General features: G+C 38.6%; 1 protein-coding gene across 1 annotated transcript in view; it reads left to right on the forward strand.

The window, feature by feature from the left end:
* Nucleotides 1-17,106, forward strand: part of CAP2 (cyclase associated actin cytoskeleton regulatory protein 2) — a 74,271-nt gene that overhangs the window by 11,332 nt on the left and 45,833 nt on the right. Inside the window, exons 2-3 of the mRNA XM_074871566.1 lie at nucleotides 353-477; nucleotides 4,136-4,236. Coding sequence (XP_074727667.1) covers nucleotides 354-477; nucleotides 4,136-4,236 — 225 coding nt within the window. The 5' untranslated portion in view covers nucleotide 353. The remainder of the gene's footprint in view (nucleotides 1-352; nucleotides 478-4,135; nucleotides 4,237-17,106) is intronic.

Consider the following 17,106-nt stretch of genomic DNA (forward strand, 5'->3'; position numbering starts at 1 on the left):
TTTCAGTCATCTCAGTATCTGATTGGAGCATACACATATATTTGTCATAAATTGTCCACATATAGACTGTCCAAAGCTACGCTATCAGTGGTTTGAATCTGCTGTTTACAATGAAAAAACAGGGCTGAGTACTGATCATATTCCCTGTTGACAAAGAAGCAGGTTACCGTATGTCAGCCGCTTCACTGCAACTGCTTATATGCCAGAAAGACAATACATAAAAAATAAGAGTTTTATAGTAAAAGCTGATAAAAGATAAAGCCACAAGATGAACAGAACTGTAACATGAAGTAAAGCATAGGCTTTACTCAGACGTGTCTAACACTGTTTCTATCCTTAACAATTTTTTCAGAATGGCAGAGACTCATGGTTTGATGGAGAGACTGGAGAAAGCAGTGACTCGACTTGAATCATTATTTTCAGATTCACACAGATCTGGTGGAATGGAGTGTGATGCCATCAATGGAGTCAATGGAAGTAAGTCTGTTTTTTTTGAACTACTATCTCTCTGTTATTAAAAAATTGCAAGTAGCACATGTGTTTGTCTTCTAAGAGGGAGTGCATTCCCACCCCTTATGAATTTTGTATCAAAAGAAAGGAGTATTTAAAAAAACTAATTTAGAAATGTTGTGTGACAAACTTAGTCGTACACATAATTCTAAATTAATATAGCCTAGATCATTCAAGATTTGACTAGTGTCTTAAATATACTGTCCATATTTCAAGCTTTATCACTCTTTCCATTTTAGCATTTATATTGTTGTACATAACTCACCAGATGAAAATGTCTGCTTGAGACCAATTAGCAGAAGAAATGAGACATCCCCAAAATATACAGCATAAATATTCCTGAAGAAGTCACCAATATAAACACTGAGTTTATATTCAGAGAGCCAGCTCTCTGCATTTCACAGTGCGGACCTACCTCATTTAATTTTTTAATATCCTTAATCAAATATGAGTTTGTTCATAAGCATTTGCTCACTAAGGGCTGCCACACATCCATGTCCTTACGTTGTTATCTCTTGAGCTCTCTCTTCTCAAGTGGATCTCTAAAGCACTACATTGGAGAATAGACCAAAAAAATCTATCTTCATTTTTTCACATCATATCGCCAAATCATATTTTTTCACCCCTTAATTTTTTGTTGTTCCTGAAATTTACAGGGTAAATAACCTTATAAATGTGGCAGTTCTAATGTTGATTGAATAGAGATGCCCTTTCCTTTCTCCAGAGTTTGTTTTCTCACCCAGAACCCCGACATATATCCCTTTATTAGCTTCATGTCCTTTTATTTCTGTATTCCTTGGCCCTTTCCTCCATTCTCCAGAGACGAGCACATCCCAGCACAGACTCAGTTGCTGTACAGAAGCTGCAGAACAAGCAGAAAGTTGCAGGCAGCTTCCTTACTGACACAGAAGCAAGTGAGTGTATGTCAGCTGCTTTACTGTCCCTATATGCCAGCCCTTACCCAACAACACATGCAAGGGACCTTCCCCACAGTCAAGTGTGCCATGGGCCTACACACTGGCAGCTGCTGTGGAGCAGCTGACTGAAAGCAGCGTGTTTCTTTGGCAGGAAGGGAGCGTCTTCCAGCAGGCTTCCATAGCTGATGAGTTAGCCTGTCAGAGTAAGCCTCAGTGATAAAATGCTTACAGTCCAGAGAAAACCTAGACAGCTAGTAAACCATAGCAAAGTCGTGGAGAAACACAATCCGTGTACAAACTGACAAATAAATCAATCACTGCTAGGAAATCTACATTTTTAAAAAAAATACAGGCTTCAATCCTATGATTAATCCATTTAGGTGAATCTCTGTATCAATCCAGAGCTCAGTATTGCAGAACCAGGGCTGCTTTCAGAACAGGAGATGAACTCACCATGTGAGGTTCTTCCATGGAAGTTGCTATGTCCTTGGCCTAACCTAAGAGCTCAGTCAGGTGAAAAGATTCACCCCCCATGGAAGCAGAGCCTTAAAAGCCCAGCAGATCCCTAGACTGACAAACCTTGTTGGAGTGAGATTATAAAACACACCCACTAGGAGATTGCAGCAAGAAGCTGAGATGAGCAGCACCATGGGGCACTTGCCAGCCTGCACCATGTCTCCAGGCAGAGCTGTCTCACACAGGGACTCAGGAATCAGCTTTTGGTGATGCAGTTAGGAAAAACTGTACCGGTTCTTCAGTTTGGGTGACTGATATGCATATAGTGCCACAAACATCATTCTGTATGCCCGTGTTACTGTGCTTCTGCAGAGGTTCACATAACTTCCACAGCAACTGCAGAGTTGACAGTCTTACAGAACAGGTCTCTTTTTCTTTTTCTCCTTTAAAACTGACACTCAGCCAGAGTGTGAGCTTTTTTAAGTCTTTACTGGAAATGGAGACATATCGCTTTCTTCTACCATGACCCCTACCCCTAAAAAAACATTCCATAATTAGAATTATTACAAAAAGTAACCTTGACTTTTCAACTAATACTTTTTCAGAAACAACGAAACAATGAGGATGATGGGAGAACTGTACATTTACTGTTTTCCTAAATGGCATTACAACAGCAGGATTGCAAACAAATCATTCAATTGCTCTGCACAGCCCACAGCAAATTCTAGTAAATGCTCCTGGGAGTTAGCTGTATTGAATAGTAAAAAATAGCATAGTTGCTTTCTAGTTTTGCATAGCACAATTGCCATTTGGTGAACTGCTATTTAAAACTCTGCTCTAAAGTAAAAGGTTACAATGATTCTCTTGGAGACATACACAGATTTTGACAAAGAACATAAATGGGCTTTGGAAAGCATCTCCACAACTAAAACCTTTTGTACACTAGGTCATTTGAGGGGTTTACACACAAACACTTAATATGGAAGAAAGCCCAGAAATTCCTCAGAAAAGGTGAGTGACATCAAGAGAACAAAAGGAGCCTTGAAATCCCGCCTAGCTAACTACATTTTTTTTTTCACACAGGCCATTGCAGACTCCAACTGCCAGAGCCTTTCTTTTTTCTGTCAAGGAGCCAGATGACTCTTGTGGAATAAAGAGGGCTTTCAAGATTATGAATTTGGACGCAATTGTCATATAGTGCCAAAAGGTTAAAGCAAACTCTCTGGGGAAAGCCTGGTACCTCTTCAGAGAAATCTTTAGGCTTCATTAATGAGAGAGAGAGGCTGGGAAGAATTTTAGCCTTGGTCTCTCAGATCCTACAGATGCCATAAATTCACATGTGCGTCGCTCATGCTGGATCTGGCAAAGGTTCTGAGGCATAGATGAGACATGAGGATATGTCAGGGAGTAAAGGGAGTGCTGGAAAGCATCCAAGGGAAGATTACTTTTGCTGTCTTAAAAGGTACGACATAAAGCCATTTAGAAGCCAGGTGCATAAGAAACCGAGTCTCATCTGCATTTTCTGATTGTCCACTTTATCAGGAAACTGCTCTGTATACATAGCATTTTTATTCCTCTGTTAGAATGTATAGCATATATATAGTCAATGGAATGTTGTAATCTAAAAGACTCTTTTGAGCTTTCTTTATTCAGTGACAGTTTTACAAGGTCAGACAACAAAATAAGATTACAAAGCCACATCTTACTGCATAAATCCACTGTCAACCCATTCTAAAGACTCTGTCTTACTGGAAATTGAGTTGCTTGCTATTAAAAGCTACCAAACAATCAAAGATCTTCAGGAATGGGTGGGTGGTATAAAAATAGTTGTTCAGAACAGTGAAGATTCTTTTTAGGTGATAATATTTGTTTTATGTATAACAGTAGAATTTTGTTAGGACAATCATACTTACCAGGCCACTAGTCCATCGAAGCGCTGAGAATGTTTATTTCAGCATCTGTTATTTTAAGACATCTGTTATTTTAGGGCTTACCACTACCTTATACAGAGTAAATTCTCTTCATGTTCTTACCCAGGTTCTAGCAAGAGCTGGGTTTTTTTCTTTCTAGCTAGGAAAAAATCATTATACATCCTTTTTTCACCTATTTCACAAATCAATGAGTATGACAGAAATTAAGTTACAGCAATTTCCCCTGTTTCTATGGTATTTCTCCTCCATCTGCTACAAAGGAATGTCCTATGCATTATGTACTTTATGAACCCATTATAATGGAATGCTCTTCTTCTATAGGCATAGCACCATATGTTGAAGCCTTTGATAGGCTGCTGAATGGAAGTGTTGCTGAGTTTCTCAGGTACAGCAAGATTCTTGAAGGTGACGTGAAGACACATGTGAGTATTTACTCAAATTTTCTCCCTATGACATAAGCATACAAGTCTTGGAATCTGTAAGATCATCCTTGATTGCTGAGCAGAGGAGAATCTTAATAGTAGTACTCTAAATTATTAGTTCTTGTAGTACTAATAACCTGGCATAACACACTGAGGACAGTTGACTCAGGAAGGGCAAAAGGCTGTATGGATTCATAAGAAGAGACTGCTCCCTTTCTACAGCACCAAAGGTTGAAGACCATAGTATGCAAAATATATAAATATTCTCAGTCACAAGCAATTTGAATTGTCCTGTTGGCTGCTAAGCCCTTTGCAGGACAGGAACACAATTAAGAACATGAGTCAACAAATGAGAAGCAACAACCAGTGGGTCTGAGCAGTGAAAACTTCTTGTGGTTGTCTTCCAGGCACGTGTATTATCATTCCAATTAATGTAGAGATTTTGTTCTTTTGCTTGTTTGTTTTTATTACTCACATCTCTTTCATTTAGAACATAGCAAACTAAAAAACGAGTATATGTCAGACATTTAAATGACCCTTTTTTGCCACATATGTCACAGCAAGGAAGTAGTATGCTATCATTTTCATGATGAAATTACTTTGTAACCTTATAATAACTTGTGATCAGAGCTTGTTTGTTTAATTTTATTTTTTAAGCCTGTGTTCTCTAAAACTGGTGGTGATAGAATGACAAAGGATGGACTCATCTTACCAACAGCTTACCAATATAGACTTTGCAAAAAAAAACACAAACAAAAGAGCCAGGGTCAGTTTGAGCTGGATCTGAAGGAGTATGAAGGTTTTGACTTCTACTAGATCCATGTCATCAGGCCTTTCTCCATGTGTACATTTCCCAATTCATTGCAGCTGCTGCTCTACATAACGAACACTGTAGCCAGAAAAATATGCAGTCCTACAAGCTACTGGGACTTATGCTGTAAGGCCAGCATAAATATTTTGCAAGACAGCCAAAGTAACCAGTCTACTCACAGAGCAAGAGCTCTGGGATTATTCTGTGAATTGTGTTTTCTCTGTGGTGTTATATGTTCATGTTGGTAGGGTAGAGTTTCTGACCTAGTTAGGCCTAGAAAACTGGAAGGAGTAAGGAGATCAGGCAATTCTAGAGGATCTTTGTGTTTCTAAGGAAATGCAGCACTTCCTTTTTATTTGAAAAAGCCTTTTCACCTTAACAGTTATACCATAAGCTGCAATATATGTACTTTGCTCTTAAAAGAAATCAGGGAAAAATTAATAAATGGGGGGGAGGGGAATTATCAACCTAACTGAGAAGAGGATTTCTCCCTGGAAAGGATCGGTTCTAGCTTTGGTCATTACATTCATTAGACACCATTATTTTGCAGTTGATTTCTCAACAGTCTAGATCCAAGGGATACAGAAATAGCCTTAGTACAAACACTAGGCAGGGAAAAAAATTGCATTTAACACTCTAAATTACTAAAACTTTTTAAACATACACTATCTGTAAATGTTTAAATCAGTAAGTGTATTAATTTATGCATTTGTCACTATTTGATACTCATAACTGAGTCCATATAAAAGATTATTAATAATTTATCTGCCAAGTCTATGGATAGTCCCTAGCCTATTGTTGATGCTAGTGTAATGCAAACTGTGATAAGGATTATTTGTTAGGACTATGAGATTAGACATAAACAACTTTCCCTGACATAAAGAAACTGGTGATTCTGATGGCAGCCTATTAAATATTCTGAAATCTTAGATTCTGAATTATACAACATGAAGCAGACTGTGGTTGCCTTATGTTCATGCTTATCACTGAAGCAACATCTGTGCTTTACCTTAACAAGTGGAACAAGGGGTATTTTTCTTCTGGGTGTCTTGTAGACCATGTGTCCTCAGCATTATACTTGCAGCTGCTGTCTCTTTCACATAATGAGCTGAAGGGAAGGTTGTATTTTATTTCAAAAAACACCTGTTGCCCAGAAAAACCTCACATACCTGATGACCAGAATGGTAATATGAGAGAAAGAGAGACTTCATATTACGCTAAAGAAATGAGGGATTTAACATGATGTGTTTCGTGCTGATTGCTGTAAGGATTGTGTGGTTTGTGTTTCTGGTGAAAGGAAGAATACAGCCATAACAAATATCTGTTGTGGAGCCCCATTTCTATTTTTTCAGCATGCTGTACTCTATTGAAAGAGAACAAAATAAAAAAAGAAAGAACTAATAGCTAGCTCCTAGCTCTGTTAAACACAGCAGCATGGAGGATTTTGCAAAGATCAGTTTATCAAAGAAAAGTTCTGCTTAGACTCAATCTTGAGAGCAGCATATTTCTCGTTCAAATTATAGTACTACACGCAGTGGTAAATCTCTGAGGTCAACGAAACTAACCACTTTTTAAAAGACAGAGAGAATGGCTAGGGTTTTTACTTAGTCTATTTAAAACAAATTATCCTAAAAGGCTAAGATGAGATCCTTTTCCTGTCCTGTCACTGTGGAATAAAAATCTGGTGATTATATGGATATTTCTATGAGATACAAAGTCCCCTACAGGCACAGATTTTATGAAGCCACTTTCCACTGTCCATGTCATAACTATAGAGCATGTGAAGTCAGTGAAAGAGTGAGTACAGCCAGGACTGCTGCCAAACAGCTGTCTTTGCCCTGACATACCAGTGTCTTGGAGGCTGTCACCAACTATTACAGGTTGTAACAGCCCCGAAGCTGACTCACCATGTGTGCCAACACTGAACCATTCTTCTGTCAGAATAAGGGCAATTCAAAAGCAGTATAAAATAGACTCTGGGTCTACAGTGTAGGCAGTTCTCTTATGCCCAGCCTACAGGATAGCACTGTCTGATTGCTAGATCACAGAGACGTGAGTCCCATCACTTTGCCCACTACAGAAAATGTGCTGAGGATGACAGCTGCCTGTGGAAGACATGGTCTATCTTCAGATTGTGTCCCAGTGAGGAAGCTGGTCAAGTAGGTTTGATGTGCTCTTTGTCCTGTCAAAGCAAAGCAAGCAAGATTTTAGAAGGCCAAGAAGCAGGTTTTTGTGATGTGTTTATTATGAGCTTCTTCACATTGTTTTTGTTTATGTGGTATCTCAAGCGGTGGAATACTTTGGCTTGAGTTTGAATAACGTACCAGATGAGACATAATGATAAGAAGAGAATGTACTAGTTCTACAAGAGAAGGACAGATAACGTAACATTTCCATATTTTAGAATTTTATGTAGTACAGACCAGAGCAGAATTACAGCCTTCTTGTCAAACACATAAACCAATACTTGCCTTTTTTTTTATTGTTTATTTGTAAAAATCTTTTAACCTCCCAACCCCACCAGTTGTCTGAGTGATTCAGTTACATTCCCTCTTCTCTTCTTCCAAGCTATTTAGCTTGGAAAGGAAAACTACAGAAACATAGATGCCTTTTCCCTTCTTTCTTCCATCAACTTCCAGCTGCTGAAATGCAGAGCTCAGACAGACACAAACTACATTGTGGGTTTGGAGCATTCGGAAATGAAAAGGCTGTTGGTTAGCTTGCTACTTATTGGAGAGAGTTTAGATACAGTTCATTACATGTATGACTGCACCAACAAGGTATCAGGAAGCAGCAATTCACAGCACATTATCCAATCTGCAGGGGTTCTCTGTGTGCCTGTACTGATCTGTTATCATCATGAGCAGGGGAAGCACCCCACAAACATCGTTCGTATGCACATACCCACAGAGTTTCTGTTCCTTGTCTATTAAATGAAAGCAATGGCATTCTCCTCTCCTCCTTCCAGGCATAGTCCATGTAAGTATAGACAGACAACTGAAAGCAGGAGTTATCTTTGATGAGGTATATAAGCACTTTGCAAAATGCAGCTCCAGTTTGGCCTATCAGTGAAGTTAAAAAATCCTAGCTTCCTCATTTTTTCCAAAGAGTAGTTATTACACATGAAATAGCTATCTTGCCTTTTCTTGTGAGAGATGTTGAAGAATGACATTCATAGCCCTGAACTTTGAACAGGATGTGCTCCTCTCTGTGATACACCATACGACACTTTTGCACTTTATCTTACCTAATCTAAACACAGACTATCAAAGCCATTATTTGACTGATTCCTCATTAACAAGGCAATTTGCTTACAGGGCAACAGAATGCACAAGTGTACTCTCGTGTTCATCTTTTGTGCCCAGAGGCTGTACGGTTTTAGGCATTGTGTTGAAAGTTGAATTAGAGCTCAGAGAGGAGGATGATGTCAACATGCCCAAAGAGAAGCTTGCTGTCAGGCTGCCTTTGCATTTCTGTGATAGGTATTTTCTGCTACATGAAATAAACACCAAACTGAGTAGCTACCACAGGACTGGGAAAAACAGAATACATAAAAAAGAATAAAAAGACAAACATTTTTATAGCATACAAAATGCACTCAGCTGAAAGAAAGAGACTAAGGGTAGAAAAACAGTAGTGCTATCCACCAAAAGTGAAAAAAAACCAAATAATCATCAACCAAAAAAGCAACCTTGGAAAGCTATTAATATTAAAATTAATTTTGTAATGCTAATTCAGCTATATTTCTCACCCTGTATGTGTACTACAAGATGCTTCATAACATAAGCAGTAAAGAATGTTCACTTTAATATAACAAGAAGGATGGAAACGCAATATACACAATGTAGCCAAGTGCCTAATCCAGAAAAAGTATCATTTATTCAGAGCTTTACAATTTCTGCTTGCTCTTTTCCAAGGGACAACTTCACTTCTGGCCTAAGGATTGGATCTGACTTTCAAAACAAGCAGGATTTATTGGGTCAGGTGCAGTGGTGTGCAGATGTGGTGCACCTGTGTGACTGTAAGACACCTGATTGGGAATAAAGATGGCTCCTGAGCATGAAGAACCTGTCCATTGTGAGTCGAGACCAACACGCCCTGGAAGAGTGGGATTTTTTCCATTAATTTTCATGGGAGCTGGATCAGGCTGTTAGTTTTTTGACACTGACATTGCAATAAATACCACTTGCTTTTCTTCTTATTTAAAAAAGCAAGGAAGAGACAAAAGTCAAACAGACTCTATTGAAAAAAATATGTGCCGTGGTGGACAATGCTGGGCATTTAGCTATGTATTGCTGGCACAAGAAACATGCACCTGTAAATTTAGGGTGGTGGTGGTGGTAATATATAATGAGAACGTTCCATATGGCATTCCCTCAGTCAGAAACATAAGAAATCAGAAACACAGTTCAAGGCCGTCAACAGTTCTTCATAACCTGTTTTCATGGGGCTTCTTTGCATATGGAGTAGTTCCTGACCAAACCCAGAAGTAGCTATGTTGATTTCAAAGTAGTGCAGTTGATCAGGGACCATTTTTTGGGTAAGGGTCTAAAACTGTTGGCCCCTAAAAGCAGGGATTATATCTGTATGTGGTTACCCAGTACAACGGGATTTTCTGATCTCCAAAGGATGCCAGGAAAAAGGTACCAGGATTATTTGAGTGGGAAACCTTATATGCAATGGAAAACCAAATAAAACTCCATCATGTTTGCTCAAGAAAATGTTAAAAGATAACTTGCTCATATGAAAAAAAATTCCAATCGTGAAGGGCTCTTTAATTGATGGATTCAGAATAATATCCAGTGTTCAGACTAGATTTTGGTAATTTTTGGTAATTTTTACCGATTAATTTAACTAATGATTGGAACAATTAATCAAGGTATACATTGTATTTTCAGCCACTTGAAGTCTAAATCAGAACTGATCATATGCTCTAGCTCATGCTAATTTTGCTATCCTCTAAAGATTTTTCATTGAAGCCCTTTAAGAGCAAATTTGAGTCTACTGACAGGAAACCTGTTTTTCTTGGTGGTTTTCCAGGAGAAGTAGTGTATAGTCCTAGAGGCAGAAGTGCCCCACAGGTTGAAAACCACTGTGTCAGCTTAAGCAAAAATCATAAGGTGATAAAATTAGATGACTAAATTAGCTAGCTAAATGATGGGTAGCTTTAGTGTGTGGACCAGCCACGCTCACAGCCACGCACACAGTGTGAGAGTGTCTCAATGAGCCTGTTGCAAAGTCATGGCATAGGACACTTGCCAGTGTTAAGCAGGGAGAAGCTTAGTAGGGAGGGTTGGAGACATGGAGTTGGCACAGATCCAAGGTCCATGAGGAAGCCTTGATAAGGTAATCAGACTTTTTACTTTTCTCTCTGATTCAAAGCAGTACAGGATTGGGGGGGCATAGGTGGCAGTCATTTCAGGCACTCAACCTTGCAACCGTGAGGTCTGTGGTTCTCACAACAGTAATTTCCAGTGAATCACTGGCAAATTAAACTATCTTGATCCATCAGGAAGACCAAAACAGAGGAGCAGAGAGACAGTATCGCTGCTTTTGTCATCAGCATGAACCTCTTGTGACTGAAAACTCTCTTTACTGGCATCAGTCCTCATAGTTCTTATTCCTCTTGTGAAGAATTAGGATTTTTCAAGTTGGAGTAGTAACATTATCTAAGCCCATTTATTTCAAACTGAGAAATATACATCCATGAATGTTCTATTTATTTTTTTTTTTTACACTTTTTTCTTTTTTGGGACACACATCTCCCATGCCTGCTTGATGTCATTTGTTGCCACAGGCTATGAGCAAGTCTTTTATTAATTTTCAGTCTCATTCTTTCTGAAAAGCACGTGCACACTCTTTTCACTCATCCTGCCTCCCCGTCCCTGACCTGCTTTTATTTTGCTAGTTGGTGGTTGCAACTGTTTTGAGTGTATAGAAATGCTGGGCTTGGAAACTGAGAAGGCTGTTCACTGTAGTCAGCAAAAAACCAAACAATGAGCTCAGAATCTGGCTCTTCAGTCAGTTTCTAGTAAAAAGGAGTTCAGTGAATAATGAGAATTAAGCCACAAGGGAAACCAATGCACAGTTTGAATGTTGTTTTAAATAAGCTGGGAGTGCTGTCAGGAGTGATGAGGATAGAATGTGGCCACTAATGTGTATCACCTCTTTTTATCCAGTATGAATTGTATGATCAATATGGCCAGATTTCTGAATATTGAAGAGTTCATTAGATTAAAACATGTCACTGTCACTGCTAACTTCTCTTAGACTGCTGACATCTGTAAATTGAACTATATATTTCCATAATTAATCTGAAATGCCAAGCAATTTAGTTTTTGCTATTTTGTTTCATAAGTTTAATTGTATGTTTTATTCTAAATCCCAGAGCTATAATAAAAAGATTGGTTTAGGTTCCTGAAGTAGATCTTTCAGGCTGTAATATTTCTTTCTTGTTGCTTTAAAAAACCACTTTAGGTCAGATCCGCTTTTCAGTCACATCACTGTGCATGTAGATAACTATCTTGCCTTTCAGAGAGGCTGAGGCCCCCTCTTTCAAGTAAATGTAGTCTTTTGGTATTTAGCACCTCTGAAAAGGAAAACATAGTTCAGGTGGGAAGAACCCTTAAATACCATTATAGATGTGTCAGCTTTAAGCTTTGAACTTCCTTCCATGTTAGCACATTTTGGTTGGCGTCTGGGATTCTTTCAAGGTGACGAAAGTGGAAGTGAACTTACACGGAGACAGATTCTGGCACTTTTAGCCTTTGAGTTGCTTTCAGGGAGCTCAGTGGGACTGCCTGCAGAATGAGGTGGGCAGTGTCACCAGTTGTTCTGAAGTGTGTGAGAGACAGAACATACACAAAGCCATTTCAATAGAAGAATCTATTTATCCAAGCTCTCACTTTAAATACAGTGCAGTTTCTTAGAAATGGATGGTTCTTCAGTCTTTATATCAGGAAATTTGGTATTTCTCAGACACAGAAAGTTAAGAAATCAACTCCACAGTAGGGTGACCAGTGAACACTGCCAAAAGACTATTTATGAAGTGATACCTCAGTAAGTGTTGTAACCTCTTTAATTTACAGAGACAGGCATCTGAAGTTCCTAAAACTTGTATTTGTTAGATCAGGGACACATGAATGACATCCTAAACCTGTGAAATCGTAGAGCCTTTTCTGAAATTTCCTCAGCATGGATTTGGACCTTCACTGAGAAGGGCTTCTGAGAGAATAGCTGGCTATAGAGAGTGGGACTGCTTAGCAGCAGAACTCAGGGGCAAAACAGTTCATCAGAGACATAACCAGAGTGCCTGCAGCCAGTGCAGGCAAAAGCACATTTGTACAGATGACAATGAGACCTTCAGGTCCCTGAGATCTCTGTGGTTGTCTCATGTGGTTTACAGTGTCTGTTCCATGTAGGAAATGTAGGTTTCCCTTTCCTCAGGGAAATAATTCCTCAACACAGGCAACTGCACCCTCCAAATAATTCTGAACTCAGATGTCCATGGGGAAAAAAGAAAGGAACCTGAATTTAAAAAATGGTTGATCTTGATAATAGCCAAAGTTTGGACTTCATCTGTTCAGCACATTGTATGTGGTTCCTGTTTTCCTGTTTGTTTAAGGAATTAATGCACACTTTCAGAGATATGCAATGTAGCTCCAAGTAATAGTAGAAACTAGAAGTTTTGGAAGTCTATGAAACTTTAATGTACCATGGTTTCTGTTCCTTAATGAAAACCTGAAGTGAGTCAGTTTTCCTTTCCCATCTCTCTTTGAGAAACCTGCCTGCTTTTGCAGGCTAGTCAGGATGAAGAGCTGTAAGAGCTCTCTCAGGAAGATTGTGGCTAACTTCTGTAAATGCCTGTGCAGGTTGGGTGCTTTCTATCTACTCTTCCTAATACTGATTCCAAAAAAATTACAACATTGTCATGGCATAACCTTTGACATGTGATACAAAGAATATTCCTGTGATGTCATTAGGTAAATTAATCCCCCCGCAGGAAAATTGCCTACTTTTCTGAGTTGACATTCTTTTACAGTGTTAGCCTTTCCCCTCAGGAGTCCTGGGGATGAATTGGAGGCAGGTCAAAATCAACTGATCACTATTTGTATTACTGATAGTCTAAATCTCATAAAATATACTATGACAGTCTTTGGTTATTCGAAGCTCCAACCAACAATGGTGGCCTAGTATAGGTTTTAGTGATGTATCCTCTGCACTGTAGAGAAGCCATTTGTTCTCATGATGTTTTTATGTTTGTTATTAAAATGTTTGGCTGTTTCTATCAGCTGTTTGTTTCTATGATTATCACTAATTACGTATTACAAAGGCAGGACATGACAGCACAAATTCCGCACAGCTGACAATTTTGGGGACATCCAGTCTACAAGTAAGCACTAGGGACTGCAAGATTCCTTCTACTGATGTGGAATCCCTTAAATGTAGATCTATGACTGTATGCTGTGCAATGAGGTGGCTTTGAAATCTCTCCAGCAGGTGACTTGCAGAAGACAGCAGTCTGCAGTGTAAATGGCAAACTTGAATTCTTGAACATCTTTAAAACTGTTCAAAAAGAAAGGTATTGAAAACAAAGAAAACCCTTAGTTCTTCAGTAATGTGTGGACTATTTATTTTTGCACACAATTCTCAGTATTTTTCTATGCTGAATCTTCAATACACTACATCTGTTTCTTGAACTTCCATGTAAAAGTTGAAATGAACAGAGGTCAAGAGAGTTTCTGCTGTTGTAAAAGAGATTCATGAAGAATTTGTGAATCTGGAAGACACAAAAACAGCCTGAGCTTAAGGAGAGCATCAGCTAGTCAAGAGCTTTGGTCTGGACTTGCCCATCTTCTCTGGTGGGTAGAGGTTATTAGAGATGTTTTCGGAGAATATGATCTCCCACTGCTTCACTTGGCAATAATCAGTAGCCACAATGGCCCTGCAGCCAAATATTTATATCTGTTTGAAACAGCGACAGACAAACAAAATAACTGACTGCTTCTGCTACCGAGATTAATAATTAATTATTTATCAAAGCTGACATTTAAATGGTATTCATTAGGTTTTAAAGTTAACAGTCCCTTGAGATCAATCAGAACAGGTCATGTCACTCAAAACTGGGAGAGCTTAGAAGAAATTCTAGAACACTGGGGCAAATTTTATTGGCGCTAAAGATGCAGAACCTGTATATTCTTTATCCGAGGCAATAATCTTGTAATGAATGTAAAAGCAACTGTTGTGACTTTTAATACCCCTTTATTCCAGTACGTCTGTACAGTTTGTGTTTCATACGGAGAAATAAAATGGCAGATAGATAAGCAATGATTTACCCCAAACAATTCTATCCACCTGTCTTATGTCATTAGCACTGAAAAATCTTTAAGACCAATATGGTTTGAGCTCCACCAGAGGTAAGACTTGGAAGAGCTCTGAGTGGTTTAAGTCACAGTCAGGCTTATTAAAAGGTAAAGTTAATGAACTTAGATACAGATGCTACTCTGAAACAACAAATAAGTAATATTGGCTAGCACTGTGCACAGTTACATGACACAGTGTTTAATACACTGGCAGATATAAACAACTAGAGAGACCAGCACTGATATAACCTTAGATTGGTACTGGATAGTCAGTAGCAATGCTGAGAAATTTCAGCAAAAATTCCCTAATATAGACATAGCCATGGAGGCTGAAAAACACTAAAAAAACCCACAGCTGATTGGTGGTAGTCAAATCTATCTATCTGAAAATAGAAAAGAAAATATCTGGGGTGGTGTCTGGCTCCATCAAAATCAATGGCAAACCTCCCATTAACTTCAATTTTGACTAGAATTTCAACCTTGTTTTCTGCATGGACCAGTAAGAGAAAGGTGACAGTTTTTTTCTTTTTTTCCTTTTCCAGTATAAAGTGCTCTGTTTGGAGAACTGCCACTGACTCCTCAGCATTTGGCCCAGTTTTTAAAAAATCTCTATCAGCCAATTAGCTGTACAAAATAAATACTCTTTTCAGCTGGCCTGGATAGTTTCTATGGCAGCCCCATACTTAATCTAAGCTTCATTGTTTTTCCATTTCTTGCTTCTCCCTTCAAGACACCAGCCACTTCACCACTTCACTTTGAAGAGGCTTTTGAAAGCAGAATGTAAAAGACAAACTGTTTCTCTTTCTCTGGCAGTACTATCCCTTTTAGAGAAAGACTGGGGACTTTGCTCATAACAGTGAAGCTCCACCTGTAGTTGTCATTTACTGTCAGTCATTGTGTCTTTTGCTAAACCCAAAAGACCCAAAATTATTTCTGCAGAAACTACGATTAGAACTCTGGACCACTAAATCCCAATTCTTTTCCCTCATGTCCTCTTTACTATTTTGTTTCAGAATAAAGTCATTGAGTATATTTTAGAAATCCAAAATGTACATAGATCTGTCTTTTGATTTGCAAATTATCACCGTTAATGTTTGCATGTATATATATGCAGATGTATATTATTCTCTAATAACTGAAGTCCAGTAGATTCTGATATTTACATTATGCTTTTCAGTGCTATGACTCTGAGGAAATATGTTATTAAATATAATAGCATTTGACAAATTTAATATTATCAGGTCAATAGGGTAATTTTATTGACTAAATTTCATTAGGAAATCCTTTGTTTGTTTCTCTTACTTCTATTTAGTTTTGGTTTTTTTCCAAAGACTGAATTTACTTGTAACTTGAGATCTGAATGCATGTGTCTGTTGCTTCTTGTAGTTTGCCAAACTGTTGTCACACAAATAATATTTATATTTATTAGTGCTTGGATACTAGAGTGATGGGCAACTTAGACTGAATAAAACATTTAAAATGAGAAAGAGAGAGATCCTAAAATCACATCTGCTCTAGAGGACTGAACTTTGCTAAAGCAAACTGGTAGTTTAAACTTCAGGTTCAGTGCATCTATGTCTACTCAGTCTGAAACAGTTCAAGTTTGGGTGGAATCCCTACTCGCTCTACTTCAAACAGGTCAGAAACATTGTCGCCATTAGACAGCTCTCACAGAGACTCTGGCAATTTTTCAAGCAGTGGCTTCTGGGAAATATCAAAAGCTGACATTGTATTGTGACAGAGAAGGTTAAACCAGTTGCTATTAAAAAGCTGGTTTCTAAATACATATGATTCCTCCATTAACTTCTGCAGGCTTAACTGCAAAGAGGCCTATCTGTGCTGTTACTGCAATGGTGACAGAGAGGTCACTCACTGTAGTCAGCCACAGATTTCAATAGGCATGGAATTGGGCTGACGTTGCATACATGTCAGACTTCGGCTCTTCCAACTGTAGTCTCCTAAGTCAGCTATCGAACACATCTGAGGTAAAGGATTAAGATACCTTATTCCACACTTTACTGATGGGGAAACAGAGGTGGTGAATGGAACACCACATGCTCCTGGCAGTCAGGTCCACATTCACAGCTGTCTCCTCCAGCCTCTAGAACAAACTGCTAAAAGCAAAGTAGAAAAAGCTTTGAAGAACTTGCTTCCTTCGAAATGTTCACTTCAGCTGAGTAATCTGTCTGCTGATTGCTACATCCATGCCTACCCCCAAGAATGCCAGAAGGACTGCCCAAAGTCTTTAGATGCCAATTTTCTGTTGCTCCAAAATATGCCCATTTCTGTTTGCAGTTGTATGTGTGCAAGTTTGTGTTCTAGTCTACTCTGATAAATTTACTCATGATTCCCTTGCATTTTTGACACTCAGGCTTCACTACTATCATTCTTTATAACTGTAAGAGTTTCAGCTAATTTGTTCTGTGGCAATATTTTGGCTGAGCCTCACAAATTGTTGAGAAAAATCCCCCCCAGTCCATTTTCACTCATTAGTCTTCACTGGGCATGGGGGTCTAATGAAAGAGTCAACTCCCTATAAAAAATAGTGCTGTCTGCTTAGTTACACAGCCTGCCTGCTAAATAGAAGGAGGAAGCAATGAAGTGTCACATTTCAAAGACTACAAGGAAGAATTGGAATGGTGATAGACTGAACTAATGCATTCTTAATGAGAAGAAGCTCTTCTATTACTTTGATGG

Source organism: Strix uralensis, chromosome 1, assembly GCF_047716275.1.
Source record: "Strix uralensis isolate ZFMK-TIS-50842 chromosome 1, bStrUra1, whole genome shotgun sequence".
Taxonomy (NCBI): Eukaryota; Metazoa; Chordata; class Aves; order Strigiformes; family Strigidae; genus Strix; species Strix uralensis.